Source organism: Trachemys scripta, chromosome 8, assembly GCF_013100865.1.
Source record: "Trachemys scripta elegans isolate TJP31775 chromosome 8, CAS_Tse_1.0, whole genome shotgun sequence".
NCBI classification, from domain to species: domain Eukaryota; kingdom Metazoa; phylum Chordata; order Testudines; family Emydidae; genus Trachemys; species Trachemys scripta.
The window spans coordinates 73,045,334-73,065,484 of NC_048305.1; the positions used below are offsets into that span (position 1 = coordinate 73,045,334).

At 37.7% G+C, this 20,151-nt stretch overlaps 1 protein-coding gene across 2 annotated transcripts in view; it reads left to right on the top strand.

Annotated features, from left to right (window-relative positions):
- Positions 1-14,890, top strand: part of DPYD (dihydropyrimidine dehydrogenase) — a 595,247-nt gene extending 580,357 nt beyond the window's left edge. For both annotated transcript variants that reach the window (XM_034779205.1, XM_034779204.1), the window contains 2 exons: positions 8,628-8,768; positions 13,289-14,890. In XM_034779205.1, the coding sequence (XP_034635096.1) occupies positions 8,628-8,768; positions 13,289-13,459 (312 nt within the window). In that variant the 3' untranslated portion in view covers positions 13,460-14,890. The remainder of the gene's footprint in view (positions 1-8,627; positions 8,769-13,288) is intronic.
- Positions 14,891-20,151: the final 5,261 nt, after the last annotated feature.

Consider the following 20,151-nt stretch of genomic DNA (forward strand, 5'->3'; position numbering starts at 1 on the left):
CTATCCCCCTAGTTTAAATTTGATGTGATATTCATCTCCTGACTCAAAACATTGTGCAGTGTGGTTATGTGCTTAACAGCACCCAGAGATGGCTGTATTATATTAGTGGATGAAGTGACTCCTACATACCTACACAGAGAGAGAAAATGAGGGCCAAAAAAACTAGGCATACTGGATCAGACCAGTGGTTCATCTAGTCCAGTATCCTGTCTTCAACAGCAACAGAGGTCCTGTGGCACCTTTGAGACTAACAGAAGTATTGGGAGCATAAGCTTTCGTGGGTAAGAACCTCACTTCTTCAGATGCAAGTAATGGAAATCTCCAGAGGCAGGTATATATCAGTGTGGAGATAACGAGGTTAGTTCAATCAGGGAGGGTGAGGTGCTCTGCTAGCAGTTGAGGTGTGAACACCAAGGGAGGAGAAACTGTTTCTGTAGTTGGATAGCCATTCACAGTCTTTGTTTAATCCTGATCTGATGGTGTCAAATTTGCAAATGAACTGGAGCTCAGCAGTTTCTCTTTGGAGTCTGGTCCTGAAGTTTTTTTGCTGTAAGATGGCTACCTTAACATCTGCTATTGCTGAGCTCCAGTTCATTTGCAAATTTGACACCATCAGATCAGGATTAAACAAAGACTGTGAATGGCTATCCAATTACAGAAACAGTTTCTCCTCCCTTGGTGTTCACACCTCAACTGCTAGCAGAGCACCTCACCCTCCCTGATTGAACTAACCTCGTTATCTCCACACTGATATATACCTGCCTCTGGAGATTTCCATTACTTGCATCTGAAGAAGTGAGGTTCTTACCCACGAAAGCTTATGCTCCCAGTACTTCTGTTAGTCTCAAAGGTGCCACAGGACCCTCTGTTGCTTTTTACAGATTCAGACTAACACGGCTACTCCTCTGATACTGTCTTCAACAGTGACTGGTCCAAATGCTTCAAAGGAAGATGCAAGAAAAACCATAATGGACTATTATGGAACAAACTGCCAAGTGATGTTTCTTTCTAACCCTTCCTTATCAGATCTATGCCCTAAAGAATGATAATTTATCTCCCTTCTTAAACAAATGTAACTCTGGATGTTCTCATTATCTATCATATGTCTAATCCTTTTCTGAATCCTACAAAGGCACTGATGTCAATAATATCTTGTTGCAATGAGTTCCAGAGGTAAATTGTCCATTTAAAACGTATTTGATCGATTTTCTATTTTGTTCTCTTTCGATGTCATTGATTGTCCATGTACACAGTTTGGCTGATTTATACATTTCATTATTTTGTACATCTCTTCCATTGCTCCTCCTTTTTCCATGGCCATAATGCCTTTCATTTTCTGTTTCTGAATCTACTGTTTTTAACATAACTTTTTGAAGATAGGATTACTGGAACTAAACAGGTTGTTCTAGGGCTTTGGATACTATTGATTTCTACAGTGGTATAATTGTAATATTGGTTCTGTTTTCTTCTTTTCTATTCTCTATGTATCCTAACATTTTGCTCTTTTTTTGAGCACTATGACATACTGAACAGAGGTTTTCATTAAGCTGTCTACATTGATGCCCAACTCATTTTCCTGAGTGGCTTTAGTTAAGTTATATCATCTCAAATGGCATAAGTAGTTCAGAGTATTCATTCTGATGTGCATTATTAGCTTTTGCCAACATTGAATGTCACCTGCCATCATGATGCCCATTCACCTTGTTTTGTAAAGTAAATCCGAAGTCTTTCAGGGCTTCTGTAATATTGTCTAATCTAAAAGCAATGCAAGTTTTGCCAACTCAGTGTTCATCCTCTTTTCCAGAGCACTGCTAAACATATTAAACACCACCAGTCCTTTTATCATTTTGAAAATTGATCATTTTATTCCCACTCTTTATTTTCTGCCTTTTAGCAAGATTCTAAGCCATCTATTTTCCATAATAGTATCTAAAACAGACTTTCTGAAAGTCCAAATAAAAATTGCCGACTGCTTCTCCTTTGTTCACTACTTTTGTTGGCATACTCAAGGAATTCTAATAGATTCAAGAAGCACAATTTTCCTTTAGCAAACCATATTGTCTTGTGTCCATCATATCATTCTAAGTTGTTGGCTTTTTGGTTTGTTTGTTTTAATTCTATATCTAGTTAACATATCTATCAGTTGACTTGCTTTGCCAAAGTAAAACTTACAGGTTTGTAAATCACAGAGCAGTCCTTTTTGAAAAGACAGATGCAACATTTGCTATCCTTCAGTCTATTGGCCGATTTTCATGAGATTGCATATTTTTGTTAGCAGCTCAGCCACTTCTCAAGCTCAGCCACTTCTCAAGCTCACCCATCAGAACTCTCAGGTATAGCCTTGAGGTCCTGGTGTCCAGTTCCTCTTTCATTTATCAGTTTGTTCCAGCTTCTCTTTTTATACCTCTGTCTCTGACGACAATTCACTTTCATTATCAGAAGGAGTAGGTATCTCCCAAGCATGTTCTGTGGAGAAGACCAATGCAAATCATTTAGCTTCTCAGCAATGTACTTATTCTCTTTAATTACTCCCTAATAGCGGGACTCCCCTGGAGTCATTGTTCTTTTTACAATCTATGGATGTATAGATTGTAAAGCACTCAAATGCTATGATCATGAGAACTATACAAATGTCTAAACAGAAATAAATAACTTATTTGGGATCCCTCAGGATAAACATTGCTATATAAACATAAGAATGCATTATGCATATAGTTATTGCTTGATGTTGAATCATTTTCTTCAGTGTTTACTTCATCATCACCATCATGCTCTCATGGATTTGAGAACCTGTTTAGCCTTTTCATAGAATAGGCTTTATTTTTCTCTGATACTAATTTAGCGCCCACCAGTCTTCCACATTATATACTCCAGACTTTTACTCTGTGTCCCCCTACTCTCTGTTGCTGTTGACTTGTGAGTGCTCAAAGAATCTAGCTGATGAACCTTTCATTCACTTGTGTAATATGCCAAAATGGCTATTTAGATCTGAAAATAAACAATAAGACCACAGACATACATGATCTCTTTGGATTTCATCTAGGAGACATAATACTAGTATTGTGCACTGTGCTGTAATAAAAGGATTCCTTTTAATGTATGTCCCTCATCTCTTGGACACATAGTGTTTTACAATGTTATCTGTGTGAAACAAGCTACAGAAAGAGACAGCAAACCCAACAGTAAACCAAGCATGAACTGTGAATTTTATTTTAAAATACAGCTTTGCTAATATGGTTAATGAAAAGCTAATACCATAAAATACTTTACAAGTTACCATTTAAAATGCAGTTACAGTAATAAAAGTCACTGTGTATAACCAACGCCATCTTACTCAACAGACCTGCTCCTTGTGTGTATTCAAAATCATATCTATTTACTTTCATGACAAAATGAGTTTTAACTTTTTTTTTACTCTTGTTAGCACCAGTAAGTCAATAGTTAATGGATTCTACTCTGATTCACTTCTAAGCCACAGAATTGCTAATTAATTGCAGTTGCCGGACCAAATTCTGCTCTCAGTTATACCTGTGCATCCCTACTGATGAGAACAGAGCTGCACAGGTAAAACTGAGGGAAGAATTCAAAACCAGTGGGATTGCATATAGGTATAATTAAGGACAGAATTTAGTTTGCAGGATTTTATTGCTGATGGTAATGCACAAGCAAGAAAGAACACAGCTTGACTTTCAGAACCTGCCTTGTGTTTTCAGGGCTGGTAATTATCAAAAACATCATCATACTGTAAACTGTGAAAATTTAATCTGGAGGCCATTGAGAGACAATAAACATGGAACCCCTTGATGCCATTTTAGAGAATAATTTTTTTGGTGTGTAACTGCACTTTAAACAAAAAAGCCAGCTATTTTTTGCTGTACTGTTTTTTTCCAAACATTTACTTTTTGATCCAAGCAAGAAGCTCTGAGGTATTTTGAGACATTGCACCTGTAAAACATCATGTAAGTACTATCAGTGTTTCCTTACTCATCTAAATATACATGACACTTTACCATTAAATAAAGACAAAGATCTTGCTCTAAAGATGGCACTAATAAAAAAAAGAACCATCCAACAGTATAAAAAATCATTTTCACAATATTTTGGAGCCACAGCAATGACTCTTTACAGTTTGTAATATGTATATGTTTGACACAGCGTATTGTGGTAAACATTTCCTCCTCCATATTTGAGATGCTAAATTCCCACACAGGTGTATTCATGTGTGCTGTAAGAAGCAGCACGGGAGTTTGCTAAAAGTTCAAAAACTTAGCACAACACACACCATTTTTTAATTGTCATCTCTGGAGAAGATTCCTTAAGCTTCATTTATTCCATATACTTATGGGAATGCCTAGTGTTCCTAAGACTCTCCATTCATAGAGTTTAAGGCCAGAAGAGACCATTATGATAATCTAATCTGACCTGCTGCATAACACAGCCCATAAAATTACACAAAGTAGTTCTTGCATCAAGTCCATAAATGATTCTTGAACTAGAGCATAGCTTTCAGATAGATATCCAATCTTGATTTAAAGACTTCCCATGTTAGAAGAATCCACCACATCCCTAGGTAAATTGGTCCAGGTTAATTATGCACACTGTAAAATATGTGCACCCTATTTCTAGTTTGAATTTGTCTAGTTTCAGCTTCCAGCCACTGAATCTTGCTATACCTTTGTCTGCTAGAGCCTTCTACTAGCAGAAATCTCCCTGTGCAGATACTTAAAGACCATGAGTAGTCAATGGAAAGCTGCATCACTTATATGATACACTGGTTTTATATAATTTCAGCAAACTCTAAAATGAAGATGTAAACTTCAGTATACACCATGTGGATTCATGACACACAATGGAGGATTTTGCATCTATTAGTCAATGAAGAGATCACATAGTATCTAATATTGCAATAGACCAATTGATGACACTAAGACATATATTTTAAACTGTGACAGGTATAATACAAACAAGTGCATATGTACTCATAGCAAGCATGGATCTGAATTTTGCAATCAGATTCCTTGGTCTCTGCAAGATTCCAAAACTGAATTCAGTAGCAACCTGGAAAATGCAATCCACATTCTTTTTTCTAAGTTAAATATGAAAATTAATTTCTATTCATATTTATTGCTATCTTCAAATATTCAGTGTGCCATATTTTTATGCTGAAAAGGCACTAATATCCTGTAATTGTTGTCAAGTGGGAGCTGAAGGTCTCAACTGTTGACAAAGAACAGTTGAAGCACTTAAGCAGGCGTTGAGGTGTTGTTACAGACAAGGCAGTTGAGTAATTTGGCACTGGGAAAGAGATGCATCTGCACTTTCCTTTTCCTTCTGTGTGCAGATATGGTGGTTGACTTAGCAACCATTGACAGAAACTTCCCTCCCCCATGCCTTCACACAGATTCTGCTACTGCATTACATAGTGATGGCTAGGTGCATTAGCTGAAAATGTCACCTCATACTATGCCACCAGACTCTTTGTTGTTTTTGTAGATACAGACTAACACGGCTACCCCCTGATACTATATAATAATACTGTCATTTAAATTATCATTGTTAAGTCTCAGAGTTCAGGCAAGCTTCTGGAGATGAATGGGAGCCATTCACACCCCTCAAGCTCTATGCAGGCTCAGGAAGACCAGGCAGCATCAGTTTACATTTAATTCACATTTTGAAGCTTTCCTTTGCAGTCATAACAGCTAAGATTATATTTATCTTGTTTTGAAAGGTAGCATTAGGATGATCTGGGAGTGCTTAGCATCTCTGAAAATGAGGTCATTCCAAATAATAATAAAACCCCTTAGTTTCTGAATCCCATCCTGCAGCAATTTGTGGTTTCTGAAATTTTAGAAAATAAGGCTTTGGATATGGTTAATTTAATAAGTAATACAAATATAAATAATATACATGTACATATTTCACAATGGATCCCATTTTTGAGAGATTACAATAGGACGGAACAGGAAATTGGTTATTCAAAAACTTGATGCAAGGTACATTGATCAAATACCTTGTATTCCTGGATAATAAGTATTTTTGCATGTTCCATGAAAGAGTACAAGAGGAAAAAGTGAGGAATTTTGCATCAGGTATTTTGATCATGCAGGTGATACCTAAACTGTTTGAAGCATGCAGTTCTAGACAGAGGTTGTCTGTTTCTCATATGTAGCTTGACCTGTGGGGGTTTCAATTGGCTTGGATCAAATCCATAATGATAATCACAATTATTACCTGATCTAGTATGGAAAATTAGTAGAAATTCAGTGCTGCAGCTCCTATAACGTACAGAGATCTAGCTAGTACTTTGAGTTATGCATATTTTTGAAACAAAAGATAAAATTTACCTTCGTGTCACAGCTTTCATTGTTTAGTCCAAATTTATCTTAATTATGTAGAATCTTTAAAATTATTTTAACAGATTTTGCAACCTCTGGTCCTTTGTTAAAAGTCAATTTAGATAGCACCTTTGCATAATATCTAGGCAACTTACAGCACTCTGAATCTTTGAAAATGTGTTGGTGTTCAATCCCACCACATTTAGAAAGTAGGAAGTTAAATAGGCTACAACAGCATAAATCCCAATCCTGAAATTCACTGTGTTCCACACAAAGTGAATTGCCATAATTAACAATTTTCTGTCAATGGTTTTTAGCAAATCAGACAATGCAGCAAGGCATATTACGTCAGAGATATGTACAGGAGGTTGCCTCATCTGATTGAGAAAATTGAGAGTTTTGTTGCTTTCATGATTTGATTGAGTTCAGTTATATTTTCCCCCAAAATCACTGTCCATGAGGCTAGTATCACTGTAACATTCTTTTACTGCCAATACCACTACACACATTAAAAATATAGGGCATTAAAAATTCAGCATATGCTAACAGATAGCACACAGCAGTATCTGAGATACCCGATTTTCCTGTGCTTGGAATATAGAGTAACTATGGCAGCTTTTTAATACAAGCACTGTAGAATACTACTATTAATATGTATATATATCTGTATAAGTACATATTCTTCTTTTTGTGCAGACAGGATTTGAGAAAGAGAATACTTTCCATTTGCTTTGGGCACAATTGATTGTGTATATTGATTCAGGGCAAGATAGTGAATCACCCCATTTGCTTGTAAAGGGTGAAATCAGGTCACCCTCTGCAATGAGCTTTGTGCTAGAATGTTTCCACCAGGAATGTTATGGAGCAACCTTTGCAGCAGCTCCTCGGATGCTACTGCAGCCCATCAGCTACTGATTGTGCTGCCTGCAGCTGCTACAACTCCCTCAGGAGAGGGTTTTGGGCAGTAAAATGTCGTAGTTATTGACCCAGTGACCATGTCCCCAAATCACAGACAGAGTAAGGAGTCTCCCTGCCCCTCACTGTGTGGGTTACCTGTATGGTTACTGCAAGGAAGAGACACTGAGGTAGCAAGCCTGAGTACCACTAAACACTGAGTTCTGCTATGCTTTATAAAACGACAACTGTTTTTCACTGTTGCTGAAATGTCTTACGTACTTCATGTGTCAAGCAATGGTCCACTTAATCTGATGAACAAACAAACAAACAAAAAGAACAATGGCATGCGAATGTTCTTCATCATGTGAGAAAAACCAAAGACAATCACTGTAACAAACTATTAGAGTGTTTTCTTTGGGGGATAGCTGTGGACAGTTAAAGTAATCCCTAGAGACTTGGGACCTATTCCCCACTCTGCTATAAACTCACTCTGTAATCTTGGACATGTTATTGAACTTCTATGTGCATCTGTTATTCCGCATGTAAAATGGGAACATAATGCTTACCCACCCTACTAAAGTGCTAAGAGATCTAAAGCTGACCAGCACAACACACAGGAAGCACAAAGTGGTTTACATTGTTGTTTTCAACTTTTTGTTTGTTAAGAGAGATGAACTTGTTTGCATCTGATGTGTCACATTTAGCCTTCTCTAAGTATAATTGCATGCATTTTATTCAGCAAGTGTTTAGGGATCTGCAAACTTCCATTCACACAGGTAGTCCCCTTGAAAGGGAAAGTGTTGTTTCCTTGAATAAAGATTTGTGGAATGAGGTCCCGGTATTGTAAGTTTGCAATAAAGAGCTGATTCTCAAGCCATTTGCTTGTCTTTCTAAGGAGAGAAAAGCAATTGTTGTTCTCTTTGTCCCTTGTTCTTTAATGATGCCCCTTTCTTTTCCTGCAGTGAGTTCTTAAATCTGTGCTAATGAAAAGTGACCAAGGACAACCAGATTGCATGTGCCATGTCACTTCTCTTTTGTGCCCCATTTTGTTCCCTGTAGTGCTACACAATGGTGGCTAAGCATAAGTTAATTAAATAACGCATTTAAAATCAAGTGCTAAATGCTAAATGTGGACAGACAGATACTTGTAGATCTGCCTGCAGTTTAATTTTATAGACATTCAATACCCTTTATCTACATTTTACGATATAGGAAGTGTGAAATTTGGCAAATTTTAACATTTATTTCAAAAACTGTAAACGTTGCCGTAGTGTCTGCAAGAAACTCCCATGTTAAAATACTGTAGAGTGCTCTTATATTGCCATAAAAAAACATCAAAAACATAAAAATACAAAAGTTGGGTACCTTCTAAGTGATTCCGTTTTTTCTCCCTAGGATGTAATTGGAAAAGCACTGCAGTACATTGGAACATATGGTGATCTTAGCAACACAGAGCAAGTTGTGGCTCTGATTGACAAGGAAATGTGCATCAACTGTGGCAAATGCTACATGACCTGTAATGATTCTGGCTACCAGGTAAGAACATGGCTGTAATTAGCAAAAAGGCACAGTGAGTTATCTTTCTGTTGCTGAGACAGAAACAATCCACCTTCTGTTAACGAGCATGTGACAAAAATAGCTGTATAAAATATCGACTTAACACCAGCATGCTCCTAAGCATACTGAGAGAACCCTCACTGATCCGATTGTAGGGGTTGTCCATTATGGACTTTGTTGGAGATTTGTGTTGAATAGAACAGAAACTCCTCTTCACAACCTCTTTTAGTCCCTCAGAAGTTATCTCTATGACATCTACATCATCAGGAGTTTTTTGTTTTGTTTTGTTTTGATGGGAAGTAAATAAAGGAGGACCCAGTATGGACTGCTGCAAATTCAATTCTTCAAAGATCGTTAAGTAACTAAGGGTGAGGGGGTAGGATTCGCCCCTATCAAGCCCACAGGGCAGTGGGAAGGAAGAAAATATTCCCACCTGCCAGATACCTGTTCAAAAATCGAAATCTTGCCTGAGGTTTGTCAAACTAACTACGGTGGAATCCGCCCTGATTTGGGAGAGATTTCCATTTCTGTGTGAATCAGCCCTCCAATATGATGAATTAACTTCCACAGGGAAGAAGAGAGGGCCTGGTAGGTTGATAGGTCCAGAAATCACTGCACCTGGCATATGTCATTATTTTGAGTTGGGAGAACTGTTGAAAGCAAGCTATTTATTCCTAGAATTCTACCATGTACAGTATATAGTTCTGTGAAATTCACTGTTCATTCTGTGAACTATTCCTTGCCCTACTATTGCACATCTGCAGGATTTTGAGGGACTTACCCATCCAATAAGAAGATAGTAGAGACAGGATCAGCCATTTTAGGTGACCTGTTCTCTTCTCACACCAAAGTAGGATCCACTAGAATCCCTATGGCAGTCAATACTCCTGGCAGCATTAATTTTCATGACTCCTACACACCCAGTATAGGAGGCTGTATTTTAACTAGGCAACAATGTTATATTTTTCAGTGACTTTTACTTTATTTTGAATTCAGTGTGTTTGGTAGTTAAACTGATTTTTAACTAAATATAGTAAGAGAAATAACCTTTCTTTGTAAACCTTTCTTTGTAAAAATCACTTACCACAACAATTAATCTGGGGAAAAGCCAAGCACTTACAAAAACTGATAAGAGAAAAGAAATATTTAATCTAAACCCAGACTGTGCTCTTACAGTAGTCTAATTTTTCTAGCAATGATGCTGAGTGTCCCTCCTGGCCTAGCAGCCTGCAGGGCCCTCTCCTCTTTGCTGGATCATAAGCAACAAAGCTCCCCATCTTTCCACAGCCTTCCTCTGCTCCACTGCAGGGTCAAACAGAGTTCCTTGATTCAAATCTCCACTCAGTCCACCAAACCTTGTCATAGTAATGGGAGAGTCACTGTAATGTCATGAGACCTAAGCTTTCACCCAACTACCCTAAGCTATTTTATTAGCAAAAATTATCCCAATAGGAAATGGTTTTAATGTTGTAAATGCAAATGCAGTTTCAAAATTCAAATTCAAAAAGCCATTTTTGTCATTTTAAATCAAAATTTGTTTGGTAAATAAAGCAGTTAAACCAGGATAAGTCTTTTAAGCACTCTGTGTAAGGACATTAGAAGTCCTCTGGGTCCTTACACAAATAGAGAAACATGGATACACATTGGACAACAAGTTCCAGATTACTAAACACACACAAGGGCAGCGCTTGTTTTCCTCTTACACAGCTATCGTTGTCAGCATGTCCATTGGCAGGTTGCAGGCTGGAGGGGTGTGAGTTTTCGCTGAGGTGGGGCAGGCAGATCGGACTGCAAGTCTGATAAAGATTAGCTGGCAATATGCAGGATATTGCAAGTACCTGCAGGCACCAAGCAAGCAGTTTGTAAAGTTCATTTAGATAACAGAGGTTACCAGAAAATGAATCACTCAGAGGAAACAGTGCATCTGATTCCATAGAGGCATTTCCAAAAAAAAAGGGGGGGGGAAGGGGAGCGCTAATGCACAGAAAGCAAAAAAACAAGCAGCGCACAATATGATAGGATTCTGTGGGACACAGAAGACAAGACAGACGCACAATAACTGTATCTCTGTTACAAAAGATTTTTATAAGGGCATCACCATAATTAAATTCTACAATATTCTACAGTAACAGTCTAATATACTGGCTCTTACAATGACAATACTGCAGGGTTGGGGGATTTTACTGTAGAATAGTACCATATTTATATTAAGATACACCAAACAATCTTCCATGGGCTAAACTGGAAAAATTTACTTAAAACACCTGTCTAAATTACAGGTTCCATGTGCCAAACTAATCCAAAATATATAATATAAAGACCTTTCTACACAGTGAGCCATGCATAGGAAAAGACACTCTGATTTAAGATAGAGACCATGGCTCAGATCATCAGCTGATATGAATCTTCACATTAGTAAAGCTAAACTGATTTATGTCAGCAGGAGATCTGGCCCTATATCTACTTGTGGCTCCTTCCTCTTTGTGGTTAAAGAGGTGACCGTTGCTGCCTCTTCTCTTCTAATTATTGTGCCCACAAAAAGGAGAAAGCAGCACTGCCTCTAGCATCCACAAGAAACTGCCCTTTCTACTCTGACATGCATAGAAGTTTTGCAGTAGTGTTTTCCCTTCGATAAGATTTCCCACCTTAGGGGAGGATGTAGCCCTTAGGGAGGTTAGAGTTGATTTCACATTTAATGCAACTTGCTTTGATATAACTTTAAAAAAATCAGCAATAAAAAAAAAAGACAGACCCCTGAAGCTTTTCATGATGTGAAGAATGTTTTTTTCCATCTCTTACTTGCAACGGGATCAAACATTAAAAAAAAACCACAATTTGTCTTCTGCTGAATGCAGATTTTTGTGTTTCCAACATATTCAGCTTGCTGGACACACCCATCCTTTAGTCTCTGCAGAGACCTCACTTTGTATGACTACAGCAAAAAAGTGTAATTAATGTGAAGTTGAGCACAAATGAATCAGAACTTCTGAGTTAATCATTGCCACATCACCATGTACTATCCCCTTCAAGAAATGCATTGTCATTAGAGATAGATGAACCAGTCCTGCTAACATACAAACCTTTATTTGTCTCTCAAACCAGACCAGAACTTGGAGGTTCAGACTGGTTCAGTTAATACTTTGGAGAGTGAGATGTCAGCCTGCTGCTACTACTATTCATGAGCCTCTTTACTAGTGGAACACAAAAATACACATTGGGAAACCTCAGATCTCTTATTTTCTTGAGTTTCAGAGCTTGGGAAGCCCAGAGAAGGCCATATTTAAAGCAGTCAGTGCTGCTGCTGGAGCAGACTGTAGAACCTCTCCTAAAAACAGTGTGTGTGATTCCAGAAGGAAACAAATACTCCCTTTCCCCCAAAGCCTGCCTGAAAGTAGTTGAGAAGAATCTCACCAAGTTCCCAATATTGGAAATACCTGCATTCATTTCACTTTACACAGTGTCAGTAATTTCATTGAAGTCAATGTACCTACTCCCAGGGCGTGAAGATGAGTGCCTGTATAAGTCTTATGCCCTATAAGTCTCCTATGAGTAATACTGGTACCGTAGGGTAGGAAAAGGCCACATCAAGAGCCCCAATGATCATACATCGGAAGATCTTACTATTACAATAAAGTTGTAGGGGAAACTTAACACGGAATTCCTTGAATTTTCCACTTTAGCTCTCTGCCTGTACAAAGCTTCCTGCTCTAATTTAAATAGCCAACATTTTGTTTGTTTCTTTTTTACTCTGTTCCTTAATCAATAAGAGTTTGAAGTTAGTCTGATTTTGTTTTTTAAACTGATATTTTATAGGTGGCGTATTGAAGCTACAATTATGACTACATATTAAAAATCTTTTTTCACGCTAATCATTAATGAGGGCACAGTCCTTGGAAATGTCAGAAATTAAGCAGTCCTGTCCACTCTCACCCCAGATGTCCCTTTTAGCTTTCTAAGGCTTGCAAATAAAATGAATCATAAGTGGCAAAGTATGTTCCATTCCTCGCTAGATTTTCTTAAATTAGCTTGTTTGCATCTTGCAGAGAATAAAAGTAAAAAAAAAAAAAAACATGATGGTATTTGCAGTCTGTCTCACGTAGAATCCATACAGGACTGGTCTGGATATCTCTTCTGTACCAGTAAACCTGGTGAATTGCTGTGTCATGAAAGATTTTCCTCCCGTGAAAGAAAAATCTCTTAATGGAACTTTAAACTTTGTGGGCCATATTCATCCTTTGGGTAACTCAATTTACGATGCAGGGCTTTCAGCAGGGAGTAAATTGGCCCTATAGTTCTAATTTTAAAATGTTTTTTTCCCCCTAGAATTTAAACTGTTGCTATAGCTGCAGTGCAGTATCACACACACACACACACACCCCCACCCACCCACCCACCCGTGAAGTACAGAATACTGTAAGACATAAAATGCAGATACTAAAATGGGGCTATTTTTGACCTTTTCCATAAGTGACATCAATACTATTTATTTCTCATTGCAGGCTATACAGTTTGATCCAGAAACCCACCTGCCCACTGTTACTGACAGTTGTACAGGATGCAATCTCTGTCTCAGTGTCTGCCCTATTATTGACTGCATCAGAATGGTTTCCAGGACAACACCTTATGAACCAAAGAGAGGCCTGCCCTTAGCTGTGAACCCAATGTGTTGAGGTGATCAGTCCAGCAGTTAATGTGAACTTTACATTTCCATGATGCGGTAAATTTGCTTTCCAATTAGTACTTGAAATTTTAACTGTATTAAAATACGTAATGATGATAGCCCTTATAATTACGGCTATTTTCTCCAGTGATTATTTTAAGGCAGACTATTTTCTTAGATTTCAGAGCAGCAACAATTAGTCAGTTATTAGCTGCCAGTTGTCCGTTATGTAAAGCACAACTTTTTCTTTTGCAAATTTCTGTATTTGATGTTTAATCTTTATAGAGTTTCTAGTTTTAAACATAATTAAGTGAGCAGTTTTAACTGACTATAATTCAACATACAAGGAAACTGTTTCCAAGGAGACATTTTGTAATTAAACATTACATTTAATTTCTAAAAAGTTTCTTTGAAATTGTAATTAGCTACATACTATGCAAACAAAGCAATGCAGGGTGCTATTTGTCTATGAAAAGAAGTGAAAGGAGCTTTAAAATAGCATTTCCAATCTGGATTAATCTCTTTCAACTGCTACAGTGTACAATATAGTATTTTCTTAATGCTTCCTCAATTCAACCTTACATTAGACTCTTTTAAAAATACATTTGCTAACCATTGACCTATATTGCACTCTTCACATTTGTGACTTGAATTGGTGTCTAGATTTAGATTTCCTCTGTTGAACAATCACAGCACACTTCTTAAAATGCTTTAAACTGTGTTATTACAAAATCCAGGTGTTACGTCATGTTTTGATTATTAGCACCTTTTCTTTCTGCATAGACATATTCTAAATAAGCAACTTTTTAATTATGCCAATTAATGCTTCAGCAACTATAGTTTCATTACGTGAGAATGGAATATGTTACCTCTCTGTGTCTCTCTATGGCTATGTCTACACTATGAGTTAGCGGTGTGATTTCTAGCTCAAGTAAACACATTTGTGCTAGTTCCCATCAAGCTAGCATGAGCTGTTTCTCCACTGTCTGTGCTACGGTGGCTACACGGCTATTTATACTCACGCTAGTGTGAGTACATGTATGTGAGCTGGGAATCACACCCCTAGCTCATACTGTAGACGTAGCTTCTATGGTACATGTACTGGGTTAGTCTCTCTCCTTCCCCCTCCTCCCTCCATTCATCCCGAGTGGTTATGTTTGGCTACAGTCATGTTACAGCCCAAACAAAATATAGATTTGCCAGGATTGCTAAAGAGCCTTAGCTATTTTTCATTCTCACTAGGAGCTGTCTCATACAAATGTATTGCTATTTTCTTTACCCATATCTGAATATAAAGCCATTTGTTTCATAATAATAATGTATCTGTTCAGTTAATTATGTGATCAGGAAAATTCATAACCTTTGATTATACACATTTCAGAATTTTCTGTTCTTCTGTTTACATATGTATGCCTAATTATAAATAAATAGCATTAATCAACTTGGGTTTTTTGTGTATATTCATTTACTAAACAGGTTTTCTTGTATGTATCATTTTAAGTTTACTGTCAGATGGTCTTTCATGATCCTAAAATTCACTCCAGGATGATTAATGAGTTAAGTTACATATGCATGCTCATTAATTGTTTAGGGTGCCATGTTACATGATCCTCATCCCTCTCAAAAATCTCTGTCCTCCTTTATCATCCTTCTTTTCCACCCTCTGACTCTGCCTCCTCCACACACACATTTTGCCTGTCTAGCTTTTTTTAATGGGTCATTTACCCATGGTCTATTTGACAGCTTACTCTTAATTGATGTGGTGACCCTTCGGCAGTTATGGACTTTAGTGACTCAACTAAAAGCTTTCTCTTGCTCTCTCCTTTCACTGTTTGCACACTGAGATGGTAACAAATGTTTGTGTTGCTTAGCAAATATTTCCATGGGATTTTGTTGGAGGCCTTGGGCCTCTATATCCCATAATAATATCTTATCCATACCTCTGTTCTCATGGTGAAAGCCCTTCAGCTAACTCCATGTGTTAGGAACATTATAGGAGGAGCTAGGTCTTGAGATTGTATACATACAGCCTCTGAATCTCTTTCAATCAAGAAGCTGGTTGAGAAGCAGTGAGTGCTTGAGTGAGGGTTGCACAAAAATGGTACAGGCAGTCCTCGACTTTACAGCATTCCACATAATGACGAATGGCACTTACGTTTCTGAGTTGCCCTCCTGATTTGACTTATGACAATTGGTTTAGACTTTACGACACTCAGTCCTGCAATGGAGTGTATTGTGGTTCCGAGTTATGATGTTTCGACTTACAACCCAATGTTCAGGAACCAATTGTGCCATAAATCTGAGGACTGGCTGTATTCAGAACCCCTGCAGCTATCATCTTATGACCATGGTTAGTAGAGGTATGAAATGGTGGACATGTTATTCCAGGCCATATTGATGCGCTTTAACTTTTCTATAGGATGTCAGAAAGCACACAGCCATCTTTGTCATATTATGTAATTCTGTTCTGGGGTGCTACACTTGCTCACTGTACCATGCCACATACTATACATCCATTTCTTTGCCATTCCTGACTTCACTACTCTACTGGAGACTGTCACACTTGGTAAATATGGCTTGTCCTCAATATATAGCACCACAAGAGACCTGCCAAAAGTACAATAAGCATATACAGCAGTAGATGGCATACTAGCAAAAACATTATTTTATGTAGCAACCAAAATCCAGACTTTTGCTACAATACATCATTAGGCAGTGTAGACTAATTGATATACCTGTGTGCCTGAGGAGCTATCAAGTAAACTTTGGAGGGGTAAAACCCATACCTCGTGAAGAAATGATGCATCTAACAGTCAAAAATAGAATTCATTTACTGGGGAGGGTAAGAACAGTCATGCAGTTCAGAGGGTTTTTTTCCCCCTCTTGTTATATCCACAATCTGAGGTAATATTTTTGTTTCCAACTGCATTTATTAACTAATACTTTCTAACTTTGACAAATAATGGTAAATCACATTGTAGGACTCCACAGAGAGGGTTCCACATGGAGCTCCTAAGTTTCTTGCTGACTGTCCTTTGAGTCATCAGGATGAGGTGAGATTTGGCAACAAAGTCATGCCAAGGACAAAGTCCTTCACCTTACGGGCCTTTGCATCTGTCTTAGAGACATTTGGCCTTGTTTAATGAGCCAGAGAAACAAAACAAAGGCTCTGACTTACCTTGCAAATACTGTAGTCAAACGTGAATTTTCAACAGTGTTAGGGTGCAAAGTGAGCTCTTATAGTTCAATGATTTATTTGCATGTTTAAGGAAATATGGATGGGTCAGATTCTTGACTAACACCAAGACAAGTAATCCTTATAAAATAGTGTAACCCATATGTGACAAAGTAAATTATACTACAAATACCATAGTTCATCCCAGTTTGCTCTACTAACACATTCTTAGTCACATCATATTCTTGAATAGAGAGAGAGCTCCAAGTTTAATGTATGCATTGCAGTCCAAGAACTGCATAGAATAGCTGCCAAATCTGCCTGTGTGAATCCCAATTCACTCATGCATGTTCATCAGAAAAAGCTTTGCCCTGCTAACAAACTATATGGGCAGTTTGGTTTTGGACTCACTAAGATGAGGAAGTACAATATTCTCAAGGTATAGGCTTGACAAAACATATTTCTGAAGAATTAAATGGCATTTAGAGAAAAAATTGTGCTTGATCTGTCAACAAAATTAAAAACAGACTTTTGAGCATGAAGATCATGTTTGGACTATATTGATGAGATTAATGTACATGTATATTGCTATGTACTGTGTAGCTGTAAAGACTTATCAGATGAAGTCTTGTTTATGTTCCCTTTCCTCCATAAAGCTGTGTGGAAGGGGAACAAACAGCGTGACCTTTTTGGAATTACTGCTGCACTACATCATTTATTCCAGAGAATAGGACTGGTTACATGCTGTAACCAGGTAGTAGGCTTGACACCACTTCTCAGATTATCCAAGGATCTGCTAGAACTAAATTATGTCTGCGCTTTCCTGATCCTGGGAAGATGGTGCCAGAGCAGCCTAAAGGTGCCTGTCTTACTTGTGGTGCCTGTCTATGCGTTTCTGTGGCAGCTAGGGCTTGCCAGATTCATGGTCAATCCAGCCACACACCACTTTTCCCATCTGTACATCCCTGTGGTTGCAGCAAAAAAGATCTAGCCTAATGCAGCCCAAGATTATGCCTACAGTGTGTAGCAGGATATATAAATATAGTGACAAACATAGCTAATTAGAATGACAAACTATTCTATATGTTAAATCTTTCAGCTTCATTTTTATGTACTGTAACATGGGGGCTGAATAATTTGTTAATATTTTATATTTTTCCACATATAAAATAGTCTTTTTAGATAAAATATTTATTTTATTGGCAGCAGTTTTCTTCACCAAGCTGCTCTGTTTCATTGATGAACTGTGGAAGATTTTCACATCTGGCAACCTGGCACACTCTCTAGGCAGCTGGATTGGTAACTTTAGAGTTGCTTCTGGGTCTTTCATATAATTAGTCTGCTTATGGGCCATCTGGGTTGCTTTGTCTTCACTGTTACCATTTTCTCTTTTTTCTGAAGAATTTGTGTACTGTACATTAGTCCTTTGAGAAAAGTTATTAATAAATCTATCCCCTGATTTGTATGCAAGTTCTCTCAAATTTCCATGCCATCTTTGCTTGATCATAGAAACACCATTTGGAGTCCTAATTCTGCTGGGTTGACTTTTTTTTGTGACACTGGAGTAAAATTTACAGTTTTTGCAGTGCAATGAAGTTGCAGTTTTTCCTCAGCAAGTGAAAGCAGATTACTTCCTTAGGGATATGGTCCCTAAACAAAATAAAAATTATGAATACAGAAGATTCTAGTTAAAGCTAGTTAAGCAAAATAAAGATATTGCGTCAAAATACAGTCTTCTTTTCATTGTAAAGTTACGAATTATTTGCAAAGGGATTCTATATACCCTAGCTGGTAAATAGGAATCAAACAATTTAGACTTACCCCTGGATGTGAAGAGGAGATCCTCTAGCATTGCAGTTGGAAAACCTAATTTCTGTAAGATGGATCTCTCAAAAACACTAACAAACCTTTGGCTTCACTGGGGTTGTGTGTGTCATTGCAGAACTGAAAAAATAGCTCTAGTCAGCACAGCGCTGCGAGCTCCAACATAGGGTAGATTCACAACATAGGGTAGATTCAGCATAACAGCTTCTTCTAGCTCAACCCCATGGCTGGAGGCAAAGGACCATGGATGGGGTTCCCATGTATTGTGGCTGCTATAATGGTCCCTTGGGGCCACAGGAAACTGAGATATGTTAGAACTCCTCTTCGGCTGCTTTACTTGTGCCAGGGGATTAGACTGGCACACAGCAACACCAGTATGAGGGAAGCAAATATCCACCAGTGTGCCATACCCTACTTGTGAGGTACCATGTAATCCTCAATCACAGCCTGGGATTGGGGCCATAAGCAATGTAATTTAATGCGTTTCAAATGCATGTTTATAACAGACAGCAGCAGCCACTGTTTTGTAATATGTTTAAACAAAGTATTTTTGTTTTCAATTACATTAAAGTTGATATTGTTAAAACTAATCCTCAGAATTCCTCCTTAAAACCTGACAGATCTATTGTTACATTTCACTCTAGAAATAAGCAGGCAATGACAAATTTCTCCTTTGGATGACCCACACCTGTAATTGCCTATCAGATTTACACATGAACAACTAGAACTCATCATCAGCCTAAAGAACATTTTCCTCACCCTTCTATTCTTGAGACTACTTGTAATCACAGCTTTTACTTGCACTTATTGGAGACAGGTTTAGGCCCAGTAACTGAAGACATAATATCCAATCGCTGAAAGTTAATGTTTCACAGGAAATGAGCTGACATTATCATGCAAATTAGATGGCCTGAAGATAAAATCATCCACTTTGATTATGAGGGTGCTAGGTACAGAATTTTATATGTCTGATTTCTGTGATTGGAGTCAACAGCTGCAGTTTCTTTCTAAGGAGAGTAATATTCTCTTTTGTTTTATGAAAATTTAGGCTGATTCCAAGTTTGACAAATCTTATTATAGCTGAAGAAGGGGTAAGTGCCAAGAATATAACTGGTTTTCCATTTTGATCTACAGTTGCATTGTGAGTAGAGGGCTCAGTGCTGACCACCCTCAAATCCCATTTACTTCCTTCCTAAGCACCCCACGGAACCTAGCCTAGGCAGTCCAAATAAATGGAGAGAAGTAGAAATCACTATTTTCCCTTAATGGATCTCAAACAAGAATTAGTAGCAACTCCCTTCCACCACCACATATAAATATTGCTGAACAGGGGGGTTTCTTTTTGTGTCTGGAGACAAATGAAAACAAAAATGATTTTCTGAAAACATTTTCTTCCAGTTTTTATCATAAAATATGGTACTCCCATTTTTTAGCATTTGGCAGTTTTCTTAATTGTGTCTACGACCTGGTGTTTGCAAAATATAAGTGAAAAGAAAATGAAGTCTTACCTTTGTCAATGTGAGCCACCTTATAAGGTTTTAAGTTCAATTATGTCTTAGTAAATATCTCAACTATCTTTCCAGTGATTTGATACGCAATAGTGCATTTGATAATTGCAGCACATTCCTGTTATAGTATATTTCATGATTTACCTTCACATTCAAAAGTCTCTTTTTTCCTTTCTTTTATTTTCCCCCTTTTTA